Source organism: Dendrobates tinctorius, unplaced genomic scaffold, assembly GCF_039654945.1.
Source record: "Dendrobates tinctorius isolate UK_male_01 unplaced genomic scaffold, ASM3965494v1 ptg000133l, whole genome shotgun sequence".
Classification (NCBI taxonomy): Eukaryota; Metazoa; Chordata; class Amphibia; order Anura; family Dendrobatidae; genus Dendrobates; species Dendrobates tinctorius.
The window spans coordinates 19,847,180-19,874,674 of NW_027361801.1; the positions used below are offsets into that span (position 1 = coordinate 19,847,180).

The 27,495-nt window shown below is 45.2% G+C and overlaps 1 protein-coding gene across 2 annotated transcripts in view; it reads left to right on the plus strand.

The window, feature by feature from the left end:
- The window catches only part of ADGRG4 (adhesion G protein-coupled receptor G4), a 211,597-nt gene that overhangs the window by 44,252 nt on the left and 139,850 nt on the right, over positions 1-27,495 (plus strand). Inside the window, exons 2-3 of one of the 2 annotated variants that reach the window (XM_073543549.1) lie at positions 23,481-23,551; positions 27,325-27,429. In XM_073543549.1, coding sequence (XP_073399650.1) covers positions 27,342-27,429 — 88 coding nt within the window. In that variant the 5' untranslated portion in view covers positions 23,481-23,551; positions 27,325-27,341. The remainder of the gene's footprint in view (positions 1-23,480; positions 23,552-27,324; positions 27,430-27,495) is intronic. The other variant, XM_073543548.1, reaches the window with a different exon arrangement.

Here is a 27,495-nt window from a genome sequence, read left to right on the forward strand (position 1 = left end):
TGTGATAGCACGATGTGCAAAAAAGGTGATCCAATATACATAATAAGAAAGCATATACAATGTATCAAAATTATTTTTATCATTATAATTTGAACTATGAATTATTTTATCATATTATTAAAGTGACAAGGTGACAACAATATTAATATATTGATGCGGGTGAAAAATCCAGATGTGATGGTTCCAACACCAAATAACGATAATCCAATACTTCAATAGGAGTAGATAATCCACCCGAAAAGTCTCTCCACCGTTCAGACATTCTGAAAGAAAAATTAATATTTGGAAAATTAATAATTATAAACAAAATAAACAATACTACTAGGATCTAAATATCAGATAAAAAGAAAATAATAAAATGAACCTACCCCACCCCTAAAACCATAACAGGATAATTACACTACAGAAAAGAACCAAAACCAAAGGACTCGTTGAGTCCCGCTGGCTGTACAGTATTCAAACGATAAATCCAGCGGCTCTCAACCTGGGACAAAATCTTAAATAGATCACCCCCAAGGGACCCCAATGATACCTGATCAATTGCCCATATTTTGAGCATACTCGATTTGCATTCATGAAATTTTCGGAAATGTCTTGGCAACGTCTTAAGTTGATCTTCACTCTCAGCTGTTTTAGCTTTCTCTATTTCTCTAATATGTTCCCTTGTACGGATCTTGAGTTCCCTGGTAGTCATGCCCACATACATTTTTGGGCACGGACATAGAGCATAATAAATTACGCCTTTTGATGAACAATCTAAATGATGACGTATTTGATATGTCCGAGAACCAGTTGAGTCAGTGAAGTCCTTACTTTTAATGAGATTTTTGCAAGCCTTGCAAAACGTACATGGGAAAACCCCCCAATTATGTTCCTTGTGTCCATCATGTGCATTCGTAGCTGAATAATGACTCCTTAAGAGAATATCCCGCAGATTTCTTGATCTATTAGCCGTGATACAAGGTCTAGAAGGTAAAACATTTTTTAGAATAGTATCAGTTTGAAGGATCTTCCAATGTTTCGATACAATCTCAGTTAGTTCTTGTCATTGAGAATTGAAAGGGGTAATCAATCTTATTTGTTGGTCAGATTATACCTTTGACTCTTTCTGTTTATATAGCAAATCATTGCGGGAACAATCAACCGCCCTATGATAACCACGTCTAAATTGCCTGTGGCTATAACCCCTGTCTCTAAATCGTTGGTATAAATCTTTCGATTGTCTCTTGAAACCCTCTTCGGTGGAACAAATCCTCCTTAACCTCAAATGTTGGCTAATCGGGATACTGTTAATGGTAGATCTAAGGTGAGAAGAACTGTCATTAAGAAGGGAATTTGTAGAGGTCGGCTTATGGAATACGTCTGTAACAATACGGCCATCTTGCTGCACCTCAATACCTATGTCTAAAAAATCCAATTTTTTACCGTATTTATAGGTCAATCTGATATTTTTGTTATTACTGTTTAACCTAGACATGAACCCGCATAGTTGGTCAGAAGTACCCTCCCACACAAAGAGGATATCATCTATATAACGAATCCAGTGTATCACCTTCTCAATGTTTTCGACAGGGTTAGGCTACTTTCACACATCAGGTTTTCGGCGTCAGGCGCGATCCGGCGTCGTGCCGGAACGCCGGATCCGGCAAATGTTTTGTAAAACCGGATGTGACGGATCCGGTTTTCTGCCGGATCCGTCTTTTTCTTGACAGACAAAACCGGATCCGTCTCATCCGGTTCATCCGTTTTTCTATCCGTTTTTCGACGGATTACGCCGGATCCGGTTTTTAAAATTGACCCTTGTGGCCTTCCGAACTGGATTGGCTACTGGAAAACTATATATAGCATGTTCCTACAGCCCTTCTTTGACAGGTTGTAGAGGAGAAAGTGCAGGTTGGAGAGAAGAGCAAGTTACTGGCGAAGATGGATGTTGTCATTGGAAATATTTTGAAGAATTTGGCGAATCGTTTGAGGGTGATTTTTCTGGAGAAGGAGAGAGCGAGACAGCAGCGCATCAGGCATCGTAGACGATGTTTGTGGATCCACCCCATCACAGCCAAGAGAATGACGCGTGGGGTCTATTCTACACTCTGCATGGACCTTCGACGAAACCCGGATAAATTTTTTGGATATGTTAGGATGAAAATGGAGAATTTTGATTACTTGGTGGAGCGCATTGCACACCTCATAAGAAAAGCGGACACCTATTGCCGCTTCTCTGTTTCACCCGCAGAGCGTCTGATGGTGACTTTAAGGTAAGCCACATTTATTGGATGTGATCGCATCAGAGCACACTTTCACTGCAATCTTGTTGGTGGTAGTTTGTATCTCCAAGTGTTATAGCTCAGTTTTGGTATGTAATGCTGTGATTTAAAACTAATTTATTGTTTTTTAATTCCCCACAGATTTCTTGCAACTGGAGAATCCCTTTCGTCACTGCATTTCCAGTAAAGACTCGGGATTCCCACCATATCTGGAATTGTGAAGTACACATGCCGTGCACTGTGGGACTCCTTAGCTGAAGAGTTTTTACCAGAGCCCACAACAGAGAGGTGGATTGAAATTGCTGACAAGTTTCAACAGATATGTCAGTTTCCCAACTGCTTGGGCGCTGTGGACGGGAAACATATCCGCATTGTAAAGCCAGCTGGATCGGGATCGGAATATTTCAATTACAAGAAATATTTTTCAATTGTCCTCATGGCCATCGCTGACGCGGAATACAAATTTATTGCGGTTGATATTGGGGCCTATGGCCGCTCCAATGACTCTCAAGTTTTCAAACTGTCTGCCATGGGGCGTAAACTGTATGGAAACACCTTCCAGTTCCCACCACCTAGACCGCTGCCGCAAACATCTGGTCCACCTATGCCATTTGTCTGTGTAGGGGATGAAGCCTTCCAGCTGTCAGAACACCTTTTGAAACCGTACTCTAGCAGAGGATTGACAAGACCAAAACGCATTTTTAATTACCGCCTCACAAGAGCAAGAAGAATGGTTGAATGTACCTTTGGTATTCTGACAGCCAAATGGCGGGTCCTATTGACTGCGATCAACCTCAAGACAGAAACTGTGGACGAGGTGATCAAAGCGTGCGTGGTACTCCACAATTTTGTTATCTGCAAGGAACCCATTTCCATTGAGGACACCTCTGAAGAAACCACCTTGCAAGATTACCATGACATTACCACTAGAAGTTCTGTGACGGTTTCAGTAATGAGGGACAATTTTGCACTATACTTTATGTCACCTCAAGGCAGAGTACACTGGCAGGATGACAGAGTGTGAAAGATTTGTGCCCTAACCAAACTTGTGTACCTTCTGTACCAACAGTATATACCTTTGCCAACCAAAGTTGGCTATCTTGTCATGGTCTCTATTTTTAGCTTTAGGCCACAGGTGTGTACCTGGTTGTGTTTTATGCAAAGTATTTCACCTTTTAACAAAAGTTGTGTACATTGTTAGGAAATCACCAACAATAAACACAACTTTTTAGGTGAAATACTTTGCTTCAAACACAACCAGGAACACAACTGTGGCAAAAAGATAAAATTTACCCACAGTTATATACCTAGTTTTGAATACCATTTCACCTTTTAAATACCCTGTATTTAACCTTTTTCGCCGCAGAAAGAAATGACAGACAACCAGTGTAAAATAATTTAACTTTTATTGAAAAATGTTTTTTTAGTAAACTTTTTTAAAATTTTAATAAACTTGTTTAATAAAGCTTTGAAACCATAAAACTGGTCATTTTTATTTAAATACACACATTATAAATCTGTGTAGTGTGTGGTGGAAATACTGCTGGAGGGGCTGCGGGACACTTCGACACTGGGAGTGTGGAGAGAGGACTGGGATCGTGGTGGGGAAGGAACAGTTAGAGGTGAAGGTGTGGAAAAAACTACAGAATGGGTGGACATGTGGGAAGCAGAAGAGGTGGTGGGTGGTGGAGTGGAGGGTTGGGCAGGGACTGTAGGAGCAGATGATGTTGATGGCAAGTTGTATGGGGAAGGAGTTTGGTACGGGGCAGGTTGCTGGAAGTGGGGAGATGTCTGGTACGGGGCAGGTTGCTGGAAGTGGGGAGATGTCTGGTACGGGGCAGGTTGCTGGAAGTGGGGAGATGTCTGGTACTGGGGAGGTTGCTGGTACTGGGGAGTTTGCAGGTACTGGGGAGGTTAATGGTAGTGGGGAGGTTGCTGGTACTGGGGAGGTTGCTGGTACTGGGGAGGTTGCTGGTGCTGGGGAGGTTGCTGGTGCTGGGGAGGTTGCTGTTGCTGGGGAGGAGGATGGTGCTGGGGAGGTGGATGGTGCTGGGGAGGTGGATGGTATGTAATAGGAGGGGGAGGATGGAAAGTGGCTGGAGGGGGTGTAGATGTAATAGGAGGGGGAGGATGGAAAGTGGCTGGAGGGGGTGTAGATGTAATAGGAGGGGGAGGATGGAAAGTGGCTGGAGGGGGTGCAGGTGGAGGAACTACTGTGGTGGGAGGAGGAGGTTGGGAGGTAACTTGCTGGAGAGCAGTGTGGCATGAATGCATTACATGCATCTGCTGGGCAGGAGAGAGCGTTTCCATGCGCTCCACAACAGACCTGAAAAAGGTGTGGTTTGGCGAAGATCTTGCTTCTGAATGCATGGTTTGCAGAAGTGTCTTCACCTCCAGAATGCTGGAGTTGATCTGCTGATAGCCTGCGGAGATTTGCTCTGACAAGACTTTTAGACAGTTCTGGAAAGATGCATTCAGATGCAAGAACTCTGGCGCATAAGTCTTTTCCTGACCCCTCTGCCGCTGCCGCCCAGTACCCGCAGGTGTACTAGAGGTGGCAGGGGCAGAAGGGTGGGGTAAAGGGAAAGCGATTTCCTCACCAGCAGCTTCATGTAATGTAGGCGGCCACGATGCTCCTGTGCTGGTGGATGGGACAGATGGGTCGAATGTGTGGGAAGGCTGGGAAGGTGCAGATGTACCGGGGCGGTCGAAGTGTCCCTCGGTGCCGGTCTCCTCAGGGATCGCCTCAGAAGGGTCCAATCGTGCAGGCTCCCGAGTGCTGCTCACCGTGCTGTGGAATAAAGAGAAAAAAAAACAATTAAAATAGTGACATGGTATGGCCCTGGCTGAAAAAAAGTTACATCTAAACATTTTTTTGTCACATGTGGTGTGTAATATTTACCTTCTGGTGAGCATTGTCTCCCGGAGGAACGACAGGGCTCGTGCGTACTTGTACTTGCTCCTGCGTCCTCCAGATCCACTCGGGGCCCGCATCTCTTTATTGAACTCCTTCTTGAAACGATCCCTCACAGACCGCCACCGCTTCACAATTCTCTCCCCTGAAACGAGAAAGGACAAAGTGGTTAGTATACAACATCAGTGTTTCCCAAACTCCAGTCCTCATGGTCTCCAGGGGTCATGTTTTCAGGATTTCCAAAGTAAATAGAAATCCTGAACACATGATCCGTGGGGACCACGAGGACTGGAGTTCGGGAAACACTGGTTTAAATCAAGCAACCGGTACTGTATATACTTACGCTCTTTAATCTGGGCCCGAGCTTCGATGTCCTCCCAGCGGTCCACAAGGAGCGAACAGATTTCCTCCCAGAGTCGTCGGGTAACGATCAGGTCAGCGTGGCGGCGGTCAGCCATATTCCAGAGCGGCTCCCTTTCTCTGACGAGATCGATGAGGCGGTCCACATCAATCCCTCCATCCTCACCGTCAGAGTCGGGAGCACGCTGTGAAGGCTGTTAAAGAAAAAGACAAAAATAACATAATTAGCCTCCACAAAAGAAATGAAATAAAAAGTGCAAAAAAAACAAAGCAAAAATATTTATACTTACACGCTGGTGACCGCCGCGTTGCTGTCGCCGACGACCCTGGGAGGCACTGCGAGGACCTCTTGGCCGAGCACCAGATTGGGAAGACTAGAGAAGAAAACAAAAAATGTTATGTCTTTGGATGTAGGCATTTGTTTGCTGTGTGTGGTCTGCAGAACATTGTTTTCTATGTGTTGTGTGTAGTGTGATGTTGTGTTTCTGCGTTTGATGCAAAAAACTTACCAATTGTGAGCCCACTCCAAGTGTCTGTCCACCTCTTCCTTCTTCTTCTGGGAGCTCCTCTTAATCTTGTGATTCCTGTTTTGAAATAAAAGGCAATGAATACACATATATTACAGAGATGATGGATTTTGGAAATAAAAACTTACCGTCAAACGCTGACGATGCGAGGGAGGGCTCCCAGAAGATGTGCTGTCTTCCTCATGGCCAGACTCCATGGCTGTGGGTGGTGTTTCTGCTGCTGCCATTGCTGCTGCTGCTGCATCTATTGGGCGGCTGTTGAATAAAGAGAAACAAAGGGCCAATGAATATCTTGATATTCCATAGCCCTAGTTTGGAGGAATGGGGGATTTGATAATTACCGTCTCTCATCTGCTGCTGGACTCCCCTCCCGTTGTTCAGCATGCTGCTCCATTTGGGGTGGTGCTGATGGTGCTGCTGCTGCTGCAGATGTCTGCTGCCTTCTCCTGCTCCTGGTTCTTGGCTTGGGTGGCATGTTGGGTGTGGCTGAGGGTCCCATTGTCTTGCTTTTATATATGTCCTGTGGGCAGAGCTACTGAGCATGCTCAGACCAAAGAAACCGGATCCGGCCGCCGGATCTGGCTGTCGCCGGATCCGGCGCATTGCGGCGCTCATAGGCTTTCATTGTATGAAAAAGCCGGACACGCCGGATCCGGCGTGTCCGGCTTTTTCGCCGGAGACAAAAAACGTTACAGTCTCCGTTTTTTCCAGACGCCGGATCGCGTCACATTGCCGGATCCGGCGAAAATCGGATGAAACGCATAGCCATCCGGCTCGATCCGGCTCTAATGCAAGTCAATGGGGGGGAAACCGGATCCGGCATTGCATTTCGCCGGATCCGGTTTTAGTCAAAAGCGCCGGATCGCGCCTGACGCCGAAAACCTGATGTGTGAAAGAGGCCTAAGTCAAAAAGATTTCTCTTTCCCATGCACCCATGAATAGATTGGCATACGAAGGGGCACAAGCTGCCCCCATCGCGGTCCCCTGAAGCTGCAAATATATTTGGTTGTTGAAAATGAAACAATTATGACTTAAAATAAATTCAAGTAGTTGTAAAATAAAACCTGCAAGGGGTTTATCTATATTCTCAGCTTCAAGGAACCAAGAGGCGGCCTGAAGCCCATCCGCATGCCGAATCAAGATGTAGAGACTCTACATCCGCCGTTACCAAAACTGTTCCCTCTTGTAATTGGAGATTATCGAGACTGTGCAAGGCTGCAGTTGTGTCCTGAATATAACATGGCAATGAGGACTCTAAGGGCTTCAAATAAAAATCTACCACAAGGCATGCCAACTCACATAATCCATCGATTCCTGATACAATCGGTCGTCCGGGAGGATTAGTTGGATCTTTGTGTACCTTAGGAATAAGATATAATGTTGGTAATTTGGGCGTCACCGACAAAATTGACTCCATCATTTTCTTTGGAATGATATCCTCTTCATAAGCCGTGGTAACAATATTAATTAACTCCTGTTGAAAATTTGATAGAGGATTAAAGTACAACTTTTTGTATGTGGACTTATCGGACAATAATCTATTGGCCTCAGTTTCGTATGATTTATTGGGCCAAATAACAGTATTTCCGCCTTTCTCGGCTTGTTTAATAACCACATCCATCCAACTTTGAATCTCTTTGATTGCCTTTTGTTCCATATAATTAGAAGTAATTTGCGGTTTCTTACCCAATAACTCTATGTCTTTAGTGACCATAATAATAATAATAATAATAATAATAATAATAATCTTTATTTATATAGCGCCAACATATTCCGCAGCGCTTTACAGTTTAACAGTTTCAAAACACAAATCATAAGTAACAACGTTAACAATACAGTAATTAAAGTAAAATAAGACGACCCTGCTCGTGAGAGCTTACAATCTACAATGAGGTGGGGGAGATACAAAGTACAGGTGTGTATTTACAATGATGGTCCAGCCATCTTGAGAAGGTGGGGGACAGAGATAGTGAATGGGCTACATACTCACACTTGCACATAAAATGACTTTGATTAGTGAACGTGATAGGCTGCTCTGAATAGATGTGTTTTGAGAGAGCGCCTAAAACTGTGCAAATTGTGGATAGTCCTAATTTCTTGGGGTAGAGCATTCCAGAGGATTGGCGCAGCATGGGAAAAGTCTTAGAGTCGGGAGTGGGAGGTGCGGATTATTGCAGAGGTTAGTCGAAAGTCTTTTGCAGAGCACAGTGGTCGGCTAGGCTGATAGACAGAAATGAGGGAGGAGATGTAGGGGGGTGCTGCACTGTGGAGAGCTTTGTGGGTGAGAACAAGTACTTTGAATTGGACCCTATAATGAATGGGCAGCCAATGCAAGGACTGGCGAAGAGCGGACGCGTCCATCTTAACAAAAATATCAACTGCAGGGCATGTGTTGAGATTAGGAAACTTTTTGGACTTATTGAACAGGTGTTTGGGAAAAGTACTCACCACAGAATTTTCCTCCTCATGTGCCAAAGATTCCAAAATTTCTATAGCTCATCTCTCCTCCTCCGATTCCAAAATTTCACCACAAGATGGTTTTTCATGATATCTTTTTAAAATAAGCTTCCGTGCAAATAAATGTATATCTTTCATGGCCATGAAGACATCTAAAGATTGGGGAGGTGAGAATGTTAAACCACGCTCAAATATTTTTTTCCTGCATTGGGGAAAGCAAATAGTCAGAAAGATTGATTACCTTGGGATTATCTGTTCTCTGTCCTCCAGAATCTTTAAATAAGGAATAATTTATTCCTCTGGTTCCCATTTCTAGTCCTCATGCTTAGAGTTGAGCGACTTTTGGTTTTTTGTGGTCGAGTTTCGTTTCGTGAAACCCGACTTTTCCAAAAGTCGGGTCGAGCAAGATCGGCCGATTATAGGGAAAAGTCGGGGTCGTCCCGAAACACGAAACCCAATGTAAGTCAATGGGGAATAAAAGTCGGCAGTGAGAGGAGGACAGGAAACACACCTACAGTGCTCATTTGAATGCCAAAAGCATCAATTCTTCTTACTTAAGCTGGTCAACCTTAATTAACTTCATAATACAAGTTACGCACTGAAAAATGGGGGTTATTTGGCTAAAGTTGTGGGGGGTTAGGGCTGGCTCCAGGTTTTCATGTGCCCTGGGCGAAAGAGCGCCCCTTTAACACATAATACCACAACTCATCATGCTCCGATACGGCAGAGAAATAGCGGTATAGTACAATGAAAAATACTTCACTTTTTACATCTCATGACGAGGCCCATCTATTTCTCCATACAGAATCATTGGTCCCATATAATGTTTGAAACAGTATATGATGAGCTCCACATAATGCTACAGTATATGTTGGTCCCCATGGATGAAGCTCCACTGTCTTATGGGCCCAAATAATGCTCCAAACATAATGGGCCCCATTTCTAATGCTCTAGTGTATAATGGGCCCTGTAAATGCTGCTCCAGTGTCTGATGTCCACCTTTGGAATGTTCCAGTGTATGGGGGGCCCCATCTATCATTCTCCAGAGTATAGTGCTCCCCAAAAATTGCTGTCCCAACATTGAAAACAATCAAATAAGTCTCCTCGCTAGGGAATCCCTGTAGTAGTCTGGACTCCTCGTCGTCCCCATCTTCCATATCACTGCACAGTATTTCAACCTTGCAAGTGCTGTGATCCTGAGCAAGCAGGGGGGGCCCACTCGTTGGCGACGGCACTGGCACGGTGGTGTGTCTGATGGCGGGTGGGCCGAACCTGCACTTTCATCTGCAGCTTCCTCTTTGTCACCGTGTAAGATGGAACTGTATATGGGAAGGGTAACCTGAGTTTCATCAGGGTCAGATTCAGGCCGGGTAGCGTGCGAGGGGAATGTAGTGGTCTGGGTGAATGTACCAGCAGATTCATCGAGCAGTGGCTGGGCATCAGTGCACTTGTGTCGCCCCCAGGAGTACGGTCGCCACAGTGGCATTACCTTCCTCCTAGGGAGTGTGATGTCATGCTTGGGAGCAACGAAGGATCTGTCTAGCAGGTTAACTGATTGGGCGGCGTTATTCCCACGAGTCATGACCCTCCAAACAGCGTTCATGAAGGCAAAGTGTTTGTTTTACGTGGGCAGTATGGTTGCAAAGCTGAACCTTAAAGGAATATCCAGAAGGGCACCACCAGGAGTGGAGCCTACGGCGTAATTTGACTCAACATGGGCAACCTCAACCATGCCAGCTACAGAACAGATGCACACATTGCAAGCTTAATTCCGTTAACGAACGAGACTCCGGCATGCCCCGCGGTCCGAGTCCGGCTTACTAGAGGGACACGTGAGGCTCTGGCACATGAGATTGGCCAATAACTGGTGTGTCATGCCCTTACATGTCCGTGTCTGCATGTGCGCTACACTGAAAAGGCCAGCGTTTGTCGCTTACAGGTGCAGATAACCCGCTGAACAACGTTAGTGATGGGGATCACTGATTACAATTATTACTCGCGAACGATGATTTCCCAGTAAGTGCAGGTCAACCGCAGTTCCGGAATTAGGCCTAACCGTCATTCCTGAAAAAAATGAAAAATTTACTTGTGCAAACCACAGGTGCTGTAGCTTGCTTAACAGCTCGCCAGCCGTTCTCACGCCCAGTATGGGTTACACGTGATTGCACAAAGGTGAGAAAGGGTACCGTATCCCCGGATAACATGTATGGATAGCGTACACATTCAAAAGATATGTCTATACATCAGGAGGCAGGCTCAGACGGTGTCAGGCACAGTATGGATTTGACGGCCCAGACTACACAGCGGAGGAGCAGGGAGAGGTAAAGATTGCAAATGCTGGGGCCCTGCCCAAGCAAGGGGGGCCCACTCGTGGGCGTCGGTACTGGCACTGGGCCCCTCATAGTACGGCGGTGTGTCTGACGGCGGGTGTGCACCACCACCGTCAGAGACACTTGATTGCACTATGAGGGACCCTGTGCCAGTGCCTGTGCCCAAGAGTCGGCCTACCCACCTGTCCAGGGCAACGGCACTCGCACGGTGTCGTGCGCTAGGTGGTGACCCTGGCCATGGGGGGGGAGGCAGCACAGTTAGGGAGTTTTAGAAAGTGGCATATGTTGATGTTGGACATTCAGCTGATGCAAAAGGCGAAATAGGTAAAGTCCCAGGAAGAGGTGGACCAAAGCAAGCCATTTTTCTGTCACCCTATGTGTCACCAGGGGAAGGTGGGACAAAATCCTTGGAAACCCATGCATGGTTCATTTTAATGAAGGTTAGATCATCCACATTTTAGGTTGACAGACGGGTCCTTTTTTCTGTCAGGATTGATCCAGCTGCACTGAAGACTCTTTCCGATAGCACACTTGCAGCTGGGCAAGCGAGCTCCTGTAAGGCATATTGTGCCCATTCAGGCCAGGTGTCCAGTTTAGCAGCCCAATAGTCAAAGGGGAATGACCTGTGTGGGAGAACATCGATATGGGAGGAGAAGTAGTTTGTAACCATAGTTGACAACTGCTGTCTCCTGTCACTTTCCATCGATGCTGTATTACCAGTTGTGTGAGCGGTACTTGAAAAATCAGTTCACAACATTGTCATGAAACCCCTGTTTCCAAGGCCACTTCTGCTGTGTGCACCATGAACACCTCTGCCAAGCTGCCCCCGGCCCGTACGGCTCGTGTGAGAACCATCACCGCTGCTGTGTGCTGGGAATGCCTCAAGCAACCGATTTACCAGAGTTGCTTGTTTATTAGCCAATATTAGGTCAAGGTTCTCCTGTGGCATGATGTTTTGTAATTTGCCTTTATAGCGTGGATCCAGGATGCTGGCCAACCAGTAGTCGTCATTGTTCATCATTTTGGCAATGCGGGGGTCCCTTTTTAGGATCCGCAAGGCATAATCTGACATGTGGGCCAATGTTCCCGGTGTCAATGATGCACTGCGAGTGCTGGTTGGAGGAGCACTTTCTGGCAAATCCACATCCCTCCAGTCACGCACAAACCCTGTACCAGACCTTGCCACGCCAACATTTTCACTTGCCCCACGAGATGCATCCTCCTCCCCTAAGTAATCATCCCCATCATCATCCTCCTCCTCCTCTTCTTCCTCCTCCAACTCGTCTAGGAGAGGTCCCTGAGCAGACAATGGCTGAATGTCATCAAGGATTCCCTCCACCTCTTCCTCCTCGTCAACATTGGCTGCAGACGCCTGCTCCTTAAGGTGCGTCAAAGTTTGCATGAGCAGACGCATAAGTGGGATGCTCATGCTTAGGATGGCGTCGTCTGCGCTTACCAGCCGTGTGCATTCCTCAAAACACTGAAGGACTTTACAGAGGTCTTTCAGCTTCGACCACTGCACACCTGTCAACTCCATGTCTGCTCTCAAAGTGCCTGGCCGTGTATCCTCCCACAAATGCATTATGGCCTGCCTCTGCTCGCACAGCCGCTCCACCATGTGCAGGGTGGAGTTCCACCTTGTTGCAATGTCGATAATGAGGCGGTGGTTGGGAAGGTGGAGCAATCGCTGCAGCTTCTGCATACGAACGGAGTGTACAGGCGACCGGCGGATGTACGCGCACAGTCTTCGCACCTTATGGAGCAGGGCTGTTAACTCCGGATAATTTTTGAGGAAGCACTGCACCACCAGGTTCAAGGTGTGAGCCAAGCAAGGTATGTGGCTGAGTTTTGAAAGGGCTATGGCTGCCACAAAATTACGGCCGTTATCACTAACTACCTTGCCTGCCTCAAGATGTACACTGCCCAGCCATGACTCAGTTTGTCGCTTCAAGTACTCGGCCAGCACCTCGACGGTGTGTCTGTCGCCCAAACACATCATCTGCAACACAGCCTGCTGACGCTTTCCACTAGCTGCTCGATAGGGGGACACCTCGTGTGCAACAGTGGCAGCTGCAGATGGAGTGCTCGTACGACTGCGCTCTGTGGACGAGCTTTCGCTTCTGGAGGAGGAGGAGGAGGGTGGAACGCCTACAGCCAACTGTTTCCTATACCGTGGGCTAGGCAGCACTGTCCCACCACCGCTGTCCCCTGTGGACCCTGCATCCACCACATTAACCCAGTGCGCAGTGATGGACACGTAACGGCCCTGGCCATGCCGACTGGACCATGCATCAGTTGTGAGGTGCACCTTTCCACTCACTGACTGCTTGAGTGCATGGACAATGCGGTCTTTCACATGATGGTGGAGGGCTGGGATGGCTTTGCAAGAGAAGAAGTGGCGACTGGGTAGGTCATAGCGTGGTACTGCATAGGCCATGAGTTCGCGGAAAGCTGCGCTTTCCACCAACCGATAGGGCATCATCTCAAACGAGATTAGTTTGGCAATGTAGGCGTTCAAACCCAGTGTAGGCGGATGAGAGACTGAGTACTTTCTTGACCTACTCATAGTGTCTGGGAGGGTGAGCTGGACTTGAGAGCTGCATATGGTGGAAGTAGCGGTGGACAGGGCGGACTGAGAGAGGGTTGATGATGGTGATGGAGTTGGTGTTCTTTCTGATGGCCTAGATTCAGTATTTCGTTGATATAACAGTGGGATTCCCTGACTGCTGTGGCCTTGCAACGACACCTCAACATTTGCTGCTGTGCTAACCGGTGGGCTTACAGTGGGGGAAACAATGTAGCGTTGTTGACTACCTTCTTTGTGATCAGTTGCACATGTGGCACTTGAGGTTTGGTGTTGTGTCCACGCTTGCAAATGCATGCTGGTTAAATGTCTAAGCATGCAACTGGTATTCAAATTTTTCAGATTTTTCCCTCGGCTAAAGGTCTTTGCGCACTTCTTACAGATAACCTTGGCCTGATCATGAGGATTTTGTTCAAAAAAGTGCCACACTGCACTCTTCCTACTTTGGCAGACATTTTGCGGCCTAGCACGCTGTGATGTTTTGACCCTCTGGACAAGCTGTCCAGCAACTCTTTTGATTTTTGGAACCTGTCTTTGGAGTGCTCCGGGCCTGCCAGATAACAGCTGTTGCGATGTTGATGTCTGCTGTGGATGCTCCTCATCTGAGCTATTGGAAGCAGCACCCTCTTCCCCCAATGGATGCCAATCTGGGTCAACAACTGGGTCATCCATCACCTCCTCTTCAATGTCATGTGCACCTTCCTCTGTGTCACCGTGTATGGTGGTATAGTGTGCGGGAAGGGGCACCTGAGTCTCATCAGGGTCAGAATCTGGCTCTGTACACTGCGAGGACAATGTAGTGCTCTGAGTGAATGTACCAGCAGAATCATCTATCAGCGGCTGTGCATCAGTGCACTCCATGTCAGATTCATCTTGGCCTGGGTAATTCACCATTTCACTTGATAATCTAGGCATGGTATGTGAAAACAGCTCCATGGAGTTATCACTAGTATGGCCTGCGTCATCCTTCAATCTTGGTTGTGGTGAAGGACACAAGGAAAGGTGTGGTTCATGAACATGAGCCTCCAATGACGACTCAGTGCTTTTACTTTTTACAACTTCAGAAGAGGAGGCGATAGAGCTGGAGGCTGAGTCAGCAATGTAAGACAAAACTTTTTCCTGATGCTCTGGCGTTAAAAGCGGTTTGCCAACTCCTAGAAAACTAAGCCTTCGAAGCCTTATGGAGCCAGACGATGACGCAGGCTCAACACCTCCTGCATTCGGTCCTATTTTGCTTTTGCCACTACCATCAGATCCACCACCAACACCATCATTACCAGCTGCCAACCCCCGCCCAATTCCACGGCCTCTTCCACCAGCCTTCCTCATATTTGGAAGAAATGTAGACAAAATCCAACAAACTATATAGTAATGTAAAACAAGGTACAAGGTGTCTATAGGACAGGGGAGATTTAGAATTTCTGCAGACACTTGTGGACACTGGACACTTGGATTGTGTGAGGCCCACTGAATATCACAGCGCTATGTCACAGGCTCGATGGCACAGGTGTGAAAAAAGTGACTACAGGATAAGGGAGATTTTGAATTTCTGGGAGATTTTGAATTTCTGCAGACACTTGTGGACACTGGACACTTGGATTGTGTGAGGCCCACTGAATATCACAGCGCTATGTCACAGGCTCGATGGCACAGGTGTGAAAAAAGTGACTACAGGATAAGGGAGATTTTGAATATCTGGGAGATTTTGAATTTCTGCAGACACTTGTGGACACTGGACACTTGGATTGTGTGAGGCCCACTGAATATCACAGCGCTATGTCACAGGCTCGATGGCACAGGTGTGAAAAAAGTGACTACAGGATAAGGGAGATTTTGAATTTCTGGGAGATTTTGAATTTCTGCAGACACTTGTGGACACTGGACACTTGGATTGTGTGAGGCCCACTGAATATCACAGCGCTATGTCACAGGCTCGATGGCACAGGTGTGAAAAAAGTGACTACAGGATAAGGGAGATTTTGAATTTCTGGGAGATTTTGAATTTCTGCAGACACTTGTGGACACTGGACACTTGGATTGTGTGAGGCCCACTGAATATCACAGCGCTATGTCACAGGCTCGATGCAGCAGGTATGCAAAAAGTGACTACAGGATAAGGGAGATTTTGAATTTCTGCAGACACTTGTGGACACTGGACACTTGGATTGTGTGAGGCCCACTGAATATCACAGTGCTATGTCACAGGCACAGGCTCGATGGCACAGGTGTGAAAAAAGTGAATTGTAGAATTGGGCAGAATAGGAATCTCCCTAGAGTGTAGGTCTGTAAGAACGGAACAAGTCCTCCACTTATCCTTCCACAGTGACACACAGATAGCTTCACTGTGGCTGTGATAACAGCCGTTACACGGTACTGTGTGAGGAGCGTACACCGCTGTATGGTGTGAATAAATGCACGCTCAGTACCTTAGCAGGACAAAAAAAAAAATTGGGATTGCTTTTAAAAAAGCAGTTTGCAGAGCAGTGGGGAAACAGCAATGCAGCTGTCAGGAAGCCTTAGAAGGCAGCCTAACAACCAACACCGCTGATCCACCACAATATAGCCTCCCCTTGCACTGCACACACAGTGACTGGTGTGTTGCACAGGCAAAATCGCTAGCAGCAGAAGCAGTTTTTTGGTCTTCTTCCCTGCCTAACACTCTCCCTACAGAATCAGCAACCTCTCCCTATGCTAAGATCGGCAGAAGTAAGATGGCGGTCGGCGTGCACGCCCTTTTATAACCCCTGTGACGCCCACCAAAGCAAGCCAATCACTTGCATGCCCTTCTGAAAGATGGTGGCGACCCCTGCCTATGTCATCACGTTGCCCACAGTGTCCGTGGATCCTGATTGGCTGAAAAAGAGCGCAAAACAAACTTTTGAAACGCGACTTTGGCGCGTAAGTCGCCGACCTCGTGGCCGACCTCATCCTAGGGTCGGGTTTCGTTTCATGAAACCCGACTTTGCCAAAAGTTGGCGACTTTTGAAATTGTTCGACCAGTTTCGCTCAACTCTACTCATGCTAGTAAGTACATTAGATTCCATTTGTGAAGATGCATGACTAGTCTGGGACATCAAAGAGGTAACAGAAGAGCTTCTCGATATATCCTTCTTTCTTTCCTTCCTATTGCGCCATTTGTAAACTCTATTATTATCAAAATTGTGTGTCTTTAGTCAGAATAATCTGCAATTTCTCAATTTGATCATCCAATTATTTTAATAACATATTATTTTTCTCATTGATAATCTCCAAAAAAATCAGGGAACACGAAGTAGATGCTTCTTCCCATTTTTTATTTAACAATTCATCGTCTAAATCAAAAGAGGGATACATTTGTATCCTCAAGCCACGAGGTATCAATTTTTGCTTGAGGTAATTATCTAAGGATGCTCGAGTCCACCAAAGATGAGTTTTTTTCTGTAGCAAATTTTGAAATTTCCTAGAATTATCCTTAAAATCATTGTTAAAATTATCCTGAATGTGACCAGAGGCACTCTGTTTAAATAAATTACAAGCTTTATCAAGCCAAGATTTCTCCCTGGCTTTATGATCCATGCTTAATGCTAGAAAAAAAGAGAGGACTGTATCTGTTGAAAAACAGAAATGAGATGTCACGGTCACGTGTGTCTGGACGCAGCGAGTACCGCAAGGCGAACCCATATGACACACATGACCCTGGATACACCGCCTCCAGTTGGGCGAATTTAACCCCTTCCTGACATGAGACGTACTATCCCGTCCATGGGACCCGGACCCCTATGCCCATGGACGGGATAGTACGTCTACCGCAATCAGCGGCACCCACGTGGTGAGCGCCGCTGATCGCGGCCGGGTGTCAGCTGATTATCACAGATGACACCCGGCACAATGTGTCAGGGGCGGTCACGGACCGCCCCCGACATGTTAACCCCTTGTACACCGCGATCAAACACGATCGCGGTGTACCGGGAGTTAAAGGGAAGCATCGGCAGGGAGGGGGCTCCCTCCGTGCTTCCCTGAGCCCCCCACGGCAGCGCAATGTGCAGCGCTGCTGCCGGGGGCTCCTTTCCTGCAGGCCCCCGAATCCAAGATGGCGACGGGGGCCTGCATGAAGCTGGCTTCCTCAGTGCCTGCAAAGCGCAGGCATGAGGAAGCCTCCTGCAGTGCCTGTGACAGATTGCTGATCTGTCACAGTGATCTGTGATGTGACAGATCAGCGATCTGTCACAGGACAGTGATGTCCCACCTGGGACTATTTAATAAAGTAAAAAAATAAATTAAAAAAAAAGTGTTAAAATAAAAAAAAATCGCCAAATTAATTAGGGAAAAAAAAAATATTCCCCCAAATAAATCCATTTTTTAGAAATAAAAAAAAAAAAAAACACAATAAAAGTACACATATTAGGTATCGCCGCGTCCGTAACGACCCGCCCTTTAAAACTGTCCCATTAGTTAACCCCTTTAGCAAACCCCTTAAAAAATAAAAAACAAAGCAAAAAATAATGATTTATTATCATACCGCCAAACAAAAAGTGTAATAACGCGCGATCAAAAAGACGAATATAAATATCCATGGTACCTCTGAAAACGTCATCTTGTCCCGCAAAAAACGAGCTGCCACACAGCATCATCAGTGAAAAAATAAAAAAGTTATAGCTCGCAGAATAAAGCGATGCAAAAATAATTATTTTTATATAAAATAGTTTTCATTGCATAAAACCGACAAAACATAAAAAAAGACCTACATGAGGTATCGCTGTAACTGTACTGACCCAAAGAATAAAACCACTTTATCAATTTTATCGCACACGGAACGGTGTAAACGCACCCCCCCAAAAGAAATTCATGAAATGCTGGTTTTTGTTCATTCTGCGTCCCAAAAATCGGAATAAAAAGCGATCAAAAAATGTCATGTGCCCGAAAATTGTACCAATAAAAACGTCAACTCGTCCCGCAAAAAATAAGACCTCACATGACTCGGTGGGTCAAAATACGGAAAAATTAGAGCTCTCAATATGTGGTGATGCAAAAACTATTTTTACAATAAAAAGCGTCTTTTAGCGTGTGACAGCCGCCAAACATAAAAACCGCCATAAATAGTAAATCAAACCCCCCGTTATCACCCCCTTAGTTAGGGAAAAATAATAAAATAAAAAAAATGTATTTATTTCCATTTTTTCATTAGGGTTAGGGTTAGGGCTAGGGTTAGGGTTAGGGCTAGGGTTAGGGGTGTGTTGGGGTTCGGGTTGGAGTTATAATTGGGGGGTTTCCACTGTTTGGGCACATCAGGGGCTCTCCAAATGCAACATGGCGTCTGATCTCAATTCCAGCCAATTCTGAGTTGAAAAAGTCAAATGGTGCTCCTTCCCTTCCAAGCTCTGCCATGCGCCCAAACAGTGTTTTACCCCCACATGTAGGGTATCAGCCTACTCAGGTCAAATTGCAAAACAATTTTTGGGGTCCAATTTCTCCTGTTACCCTTAGGAAAATAAAAAATTGGGGGCAAAAATATCATTTTTGTGGAAAAAAATGATTTTTTTATTTTCACACCCGAGCGTTATAAACTTCTGTGAAGCACTTGGGGGTTCAAAGTGCTCACCACACATCTAGCTAAGTTCCGTGGGGGGCCTACTGTCAAAAATGGGGTCACTTGTGGGGAGTTTCAATAGTTTAGGTACATCAGGGGCTCTCCAAAGGCAACATGACACCCACAGACCATTCCAAAACATCACTACTTCCCTTCCGAGCCCTGACGTATATCCATACAGTAGTTTTCTCCCACATATGGGGTGTCAGCGTACTCATGACAAATTGGACAACAACTTTTGGGGTCCAATTTCTCCTGTTACCCTTGGGAAAATGAAAAAATTGGGGACTAATTGATCATGCTTGTGGAAAAAATACGAATTTTTTATTTTCACGCCCGGGCGTTATAAACTTCTGTGAAGCACTGGGGGGTTCAAAGTGCTCACCACACATCTAGATAAGTTCCTTGGGGGTCTAGTTTACAAAATGGTGTCATTTGTGGGGGGTTTCCACTGTTTAGGTACATCAGGGGTTTTCCAATCGCGACATGGTGTCCAATCTCAATTCCAGCCAAAAACGTCAAATGGCGCTGCTTCCCTTCCGAGCTCTGCAAGGCGCCCAAATAGTGGTTTACCCCCACATGTAGGGTATCAGCGTACTCAGGACAAATTGCACAATAACTTTTAGGGTCCTGTTACCCTTGGGAAAATAAAAATTGGGGTGAAAAGATCATTTTCGTGGAAAAAATATGATTTTTTAATTGTACAGCTTTATGTTATAAACTTCTGTGAAGCCCTTGTGGGTTCAAAGTTCTCACCACACATCTAGATAAGTTCCTTAGGGGGTCTAGTTTCCAAAATGGTGTCATTTGTGGGGGGTTTCCACTGTTTTGGTACATCAGGGGTTTTCCAATCGCAACATGATGTCCGATCTCAATTCCAGCCAAAAACGTCAAATGGCGCTGCTTCCCTTCCGAGCTCTGCAAGGCGCCCAAATAGTGGTTTACCCCCACATGTAGGGTATCAGCGTACTCAGGACAAATTGCACAATAACTTTTAGGGTCCTGTTACCCTTGGGAAAATAAAAATTGGGGTGAAAAGATCATTTTTGTGGAAAAAATATGATTTTTTAATTGTACCGCTGTACGTTATAAACTTCTGTAAAGCTCTTGTGGGTTCAAAGTTCTCACCCCATATCTAGATAAGTTCCTTGGGGGGGTCTAGTTTCCAAATTTGTAAGGGGTTTCCACTGTTTAGGTACATCAGGGACTCTCCAAACGTGACATGGCGTCCGATCTGAATTCCAGCCAATTTTGCATTGAAAAAGTCAAACGGCGCTCCTTCCATTCTGAGCTCTGCCATGTGCCGAAACAGTCGTTCCCCCCCACATATCAGGTATCAGCGTACTCAGGACAAATTGCATAATAACTTTTGCAGTCCAATTTCTCCTGTTACCCTTGGTAAAATAAAAAAAAATTGAACCTGAAGTATTTTTTGTGTGAAAAAAAAGTTAGATGTTCATTTTTTTTTAAATATTCAAAAAAATTCCTGTGACGCACCTAAAGGGTTAATAAACTTCTTGAATGTGGTTTTGAGCACCTTAAGGGGTGCAGTTTTTAGAATGGTGTCACTTTTGGGTATTTTCTATCATATAGACCCCTCAAAGTGACCTCAAATGTGATGTGGTCCTAAAAATAAAATGGTGTTGTAAAAATGAGAAATCGCTGGTCAACTTTCAACCCTTATAACTTCCTAACAAAAAAAAATTTTGGTTCCAAAATTGTGCTGATGTAAAGTAAACATGTGGGAAATGTTGTTTATCAAGTTTTTTGTGTGCTGTATCTCTGTGATTTAAGGGCATAAAAATTCAAAGTTGGAAAATTGCGAAATTTTCGCCAAATTTCCGTTTTTCTCACAAATAAACGCAAGTTATTTGAATGAAATTTTACCACTAACATGAAGTACAATATGTCACGAGAAAACAATGTCAGAATCACCGGGATCCATGGAAGCATTCCAGAGTTATGACCTCATAAAGGTACAGTGGTCAGAATTGTAAAAATTGGCCCGGTCATGAACGTGCAAACCACCCTTGGGGGTGAAGGGGTTAAATAATAGGACGTGCAGCTGGATACACCGCCTCCAACTGGCAAATTTAGATATTACACATATATAAAGTTGTCTGGAAACCCCGCCTCCAGTAAGGCGAATTTAAATAATAAAGGGGAACCTGGGTAACATTAACAATGGTGGGCCCTGCAATAGGGAATAGGGAAGTGCAGACCTCCTGTACTCCCCTGAGCCAGTGTCCCTGAACTCCTAACGTTCCCTATGCCAGTTCCGCACCGGGCGACCCACAGGAACCTAAAAACCCTAACTAGCCCTGAACCTAAACCCTCACTAGGGAATTCGTCGGTGCGGAAACTAATCCCACCACTGCACTAAACACACATGAGGGAAAATGACAATACAGGGGAAACACCACTTAGCTTTGCTCTGTTGCGTACGCTCCTAGCAACAGAGCCCACCACCTGTGCGCATCTTCTCCTCCACCCAGATCCATCACCATAACTGGATTCTTCACCATAGTGCAGCCTTGGAGCAGAGTCCACCACCAGTTGCAGCTGCCCAGTAAACAGAGTACCAAAGATGAGTCCAGCTTCTGCCAAAAAGTCCAGCATGCTTGAGTCCAGTTTTCAGCAACAAAGTCCAGCATGCTGAGTGCAACTCTCACCATTGTCGCCACTCCACCAAGCCATGCCAGCACTTCCTGCCGACACCATAAACTGTGACTCCACCACGCCATGCCAGCCCTTCTTGCAGACCACATAGCTGCCACTCGTCCCCTCTGGCTGGGCTGCACAGGACTCATGTTCAGCTCCTTCTTTCACCCAGGCTTCCTTGAGAATGACTAACTCACAATATCACCAACAGTGATTGAACACACCTGGCTCCCTTTTATAGAGCCTCACACCTGATTTATAATTACGTGCACTAAACCAAAGAAACTAAAGTGCACTACCACTCACCACCACCGGGGCAACTTAGAATGAACAACACCACGTGTAATAATTCTAATGGCCACCGGGGGCAATCACTTTGGCACCTAGCCAAAGGAAAAAAGTTCACTTATCCATTTAATCTGTCAGATCCACGCTGGATCATGACATGAGATAACTAGTTACAATATTGTCCACAAACAAATGTAATTGGGCAGAGAACTCAACGAATGAATAATACCAAAGAAAACAACCAAGAGTATAAACCAAAAATATCATAATTTATTCAACACTAGATGGTGGCCCGATTCTAACGCATCGGGTCTTCTAGAATATATATGCAGTTTATATTTGAAGATTTAATAATAATGCAATAATGCACCCCCCTATCCTGATATGTATGGTTCTCTCACCCCCAATCCTGATATGCATGCTACCCCTCAACCACCTATCCTGGTATGCATGGTCCCCTGACCCCCCAATCCTGGAATGCATGGTCCTCTCACCCCCCAATCCTGGTAAGCATGGTCCTCTCACCTCTCTTTCCTGGTATGCATGGTCTTCTTACTCCCCTTTCGGGGTATGCATGGTTCCCTCACCCCCCAATCCTGGAATGTATGGTCCTCTCACCCCCCAATCCTGGTATGCATGGTCCTCTCACCCCTCTTTACTGGTATGCATGGTCCTCTTACCCCCCTTTTGGGGAATGCATGGTCCCCTCACCCCCCAATCCTGGTATGCATGGTCCTCTCACCTCCCAATCCTGGTATGCATGGTCCCCTCACCCCCCCTATCCTGGTATGCATGGTCCCCTCACCCCCCTTTCTTTGTATGCATGGTCCCCTCTCCCCCCTTTGCTGGTATGCATGGTCCTCTCACACCCCAATCCTGGTATGTATGCTCACCATCACCCCCCTTTCTTGGTATGTATGGTCCCCTCACCCCCCCAATCCTGGCATGCATGGTATCCTCACCCCCCTTTCCTGGTATGCATGGTCCCCTCACCCCCCAATCCTGGAATGCATGGTCCTCTTACCCTCCTTTTAGGGTATGCATGGTCCCTTCACCCCCTAATCCTGGTATGCATGGTCTCCTCACCCCCCAATCCTGGTATGCATGGTTCCCTCACCCCCCTTTCCTGGTATGCATGGTCCCCTTACCCCCCTTTCCTTGTATCCACGACCAATCAGCGTCCCGGCCCTCTGTCCGCGTCCAATCAGCAATGCGGCCTTGTAGCCGCGACCAATCACTGCCGCGGCCCTGTACAAAAATAATATTAAAAAAAAAAAAAAAAAAAAGTTATTCCCACCTTCCGACAGCCTCCTGTCTTTTTCCACATGCCCGGCCTCGCGTTCCCAGTAATGCTTTGCAGCTTAGACCGCTGATGACGTCGGTCTTCTTTCTCGCTCTCGCGAGAGTGACATCAGCGGTCTAAGCCGCAAAGCATTACTGGGAACGCGACGCTGGGCACGTGGAAAGAAGACAGGAGGCCGTCGGAAGGTGAGAATAACTTTTTTTTATTTTAATTTTCTTTTTTACAGATTATGGCCTGCGCCTGCCGCTGATTGGTCGCTGATTGGTCAAAACAGCCACTGACAGCCACTGGTTCCATGTAAGTCTGGTTTACAAATGTTTTTTCATTTATTCTTTTGATTTTGGCTCACAATCCTCGGCATTTATATTTAGTTCACTTTCTTTTTACTTTAAAAGGTAATTTATTTATTTTGGGTATATTTGCCAAGGTATCGCACACACATTCAGGCAACAACATTTTGTTTTCACACGCATTTAATTTTGCATAATCAGTCAATTCACGTAATTTATGCACTTGCCAGTACTATTTCGGGTGTTCCTGGTGGGTTTTTGGATATGCATTTTTGCAATATATTTTATTGGCACATGTATTTAATTTTTGTCATAATATGCACTCACCACCTTGAGGCATCATCAAAGGTTTTGTTTTTGAACATTTGTATCGGGTCTTACATTTTTTATTTCCATCTTCCATGTTTTTTGTAGAATATTTTCTTGCACATATATCCCATCATTATTGTGGATTTTGCATAAATGTTTTAATAAGGGAATTGTGCAATATTTTGATACATGGTTTATTGTACACACCAGTTGCTATGTCACATTATTGTGGTTCTGTGGCCTCTGTATTCAATGTGATATAATGTTTTAAAACAAAAGTATATTGAATAAATTATGATATTTTTTGGATTATACTCTTGGTTGTTTTCTTTGGTATTATATATTGTAAATGATAATAATATTTTTTCCAGTAAATTCAATCCCTTCCAACCGCTATTTATTTTTTCCCTTCTTTTTTAATCTCCACCCTCTGTCAGCCTTTTTTTTTTTTTTTCCTTTTGAAGGAAACCTAACAACTGATATATTCTTCTAGATCCACGGGCAGCATGTATAAATTCAATCAGGTATTTTTGACTCTGAAATGCTGTGGCATTTTAGAGGAAAGCTTAATTTAAAAGCTGTTGGGGACCAAGCAGGTACGGACTGGGGCTGAAATTCAGCCCTGGGATTTGAAATCACACAGGCCCATGCTGTCCCTGTCCCCATGAACCAGGTGGGATACATTACTAATATTACCCTGGATAGAGGAAAGCAAGATTTACTACAAGACCAATGTTTCTAATGATACCTGTGGCCTGCTGGGATAAGTGATGGAGTCAGTCTGTTAGCAATGTAGCAGACAAGGCAGCCCACAACCAGACAGGCCCTTCTGGCATTTGCCAGAATTGCCAGATGGCCAGTCCGGCCCTGGGACCAAGCAACATGAGAGTTGGCTTCTCTCCCGGAGTGATGGGTTTCTCCCTGCATGCATGTATAGGACAATGGGCGGGCAGATGCTGTAGAGGACCTGCCTGTCTGACTAGTCTCATTTATTAGCTATCAGGTGCGCTATAAGGCTATATTCCCACAGTGAGCTTTTGGTGGCTTTTTGACCCCACGTATTTTTGCTGCATTAAAAATGCAGCGTCTTACACTGAGTTTTCTGTGTGTTGTTCTTCCCTGTAGACTTGCATTAGATGCGGAAAATCTGTAGGTTATAAAACGTAATACAATATTTTGTATTGTAATTATTGGCCCAGTAAACTGCACATGAACTCTTCCAAGAAAATAGGAAAGTGTAGTTAAATACTAATTACATCTATTATTAAACCCAAACTGCCACTTCAATCTCTACATCAAGAGAAAAGTGACCAAAATCGCAGAAGAACAAAAAATTCTTCTTCAATATAACTTGCATTTGTATTCATTACACAACTTCATTCAAATATCAACAATTACACATAAAAGGAATTGCCTCCAATGTGAGGAACGCTTATGGCTAGGGACACCATTAAAACACATATCATTCATCATAATGTATAGTATCTACCTATAGGAACACATCATTATCGAGCAGAGAAGCAGTAAACTACCAAAACACTTAGGTAATGTGCCAAAAAGATAGTGCTGTGCAAGTATTGTATAGAAAAAGTGCCTGTGCTTGTTATGGAAATATATGCCTGTATATGTTATACAGTGAACCACAGCGTCAAGTACGAACATTATGCTCCAAATTAAACCTGGCTGTTCAGAAAACCTTTTTATCCGATATCTTAATTAGAGGTTATAACCGCTTCATCTTTAGTCCCATATGTTAGAGTAAACATAATTCCAAATTAGTCCCTAATGACTAAGTGTGTGATGTCCGAGCCACGTTTCTCCACTTTGAAGCGCGTTTCATCCACACTTCTGACACACTTCTGATGCCCCCTGAAGATGTGTGGATGAAACGAACGTCGGAGTGGAGGAACGTGGCTCGGACATCACACACTGAGTAAGTCATTAGGAACTAATTTGGAATTATGGCTACTCTAACATATGGGATTAAATATGAAGCGGTTATAACCTCTAATTAAGATATAGGTTAAAAAAGGTCTTCTGAACAGCTTGGTTTAATTTGGAGCATGATGCCCTGTACTTGACACTGTAGCAGGCTGTTAATTCCCATGCCACCTGCACACCGCCCTTTAACATGATGTTGATGTTATCCTACCTATGGATTAAACAAATTTATCACTAAGGTTCAGGTGAGTACTCCAATTCTTTTTACTCTTGTGCTATAAATCTCATATGAAACAACGGCTCAATTGAGGTCTCTGAGACACTAAGGCTAGGGTCACACTGCGCTAAAGCAGCCCGTGCAATGCATAGCGTTGATGGGCTGTGTTATCGCTATAGCATAACGCAATCGCGTTATGCTATACCACTAGCGCAGATGACGGTGACGGACCCTAAGACTCTGCAGCCCGCGTCCGAGGCTCCGTCACTGAATGACGGCACATCGCTAGCGCATGCCGATTACGGCATGCGTTGGCGATGCGCCCGATAATGGGGGTTAAATGCAGCATTAACGGACTGCGTTACACCGCGTTATGCCGCAGTGTAACGCAGTCCATCTAACGGACTGCCATAACGCAGTGTGATCCCAGCCTAACAAGAGTAATGGAAGGATTGCTTTTACCTTAAACATTATCTTATGTATACATAAGATCCAGCCCGCATGTCTTCTGCTTACTGTCACTGAATGGAAACATTGATTTCAGAGGCAAAACACTTACAAAGAGAAATTAGTGCACAGCAAGCAAATCTCCAATAAAACACAACAATAATTTTTAGGTAATCGATGCTCCGTGCTGGAAAAAGTCTGCATCCCTTAGAGCCATGGATTCCGCTCTACATCCATTGGTCCAGTAGTCTTTAGAACAAGGCCGGCTCCTCACATGTACCTTGTTTATTCTGCTTGATTATTGCAGATAGTGCTGCCATACAAGTATCAAGTGGTTACATTTTGATGATCTGATATTGGCTTGGCTTACGGAATTGTGCAAAAAACACATTTTATGAGAAAACTTCCAGTGTGACCTGATAAATGATTAGACCCTGGTACCACACATCAGCCAAATCAAGACGTTGTATGTCGGAGTCCATAAAGGCTAATGTGGCAGGGAAGCCTGAAAGCCCCCTGGACTGCAGTGCTCACTGGCAACAGTGACTGCTGCTGCCCCTCCCATAGTTATGCCACTGGAGATCAGCTCCATTAAAATTCATTGGCGAATACGGGACAACTACCACACAGAATTTGGACTCAGATGGGACAATGTTTTTAGAAGAAAGCAGCCATATTTTTAAAAGTCTATACAACCTCTTTAAATTCCAAACAGAACAGGTTTTGATCCGGTGCCTACATTGTCCCTGCTGCATCTTGTTTGTATATTCAGTTTCTTCAATATCCTGCATTGATAATAAGTTCAAACAAGATAACGAGAAGACAAAGAACAGAACGTGCCATAAACCAATTTCTCTCCATTCTAGATGTGAAAGCAATTAAAATGAAGGATCCAGGAACCAGTCGATATCAGTATCTCTTGCATCTTTTCCTCATGCTGACATTACCCATTGGTTTAGCAAAAGCATCAGGTAAGATGACCTATGCATCTTCATGTATTAACTGGATACGGGGCCTGGTTAACCTTTTGGGGCGTG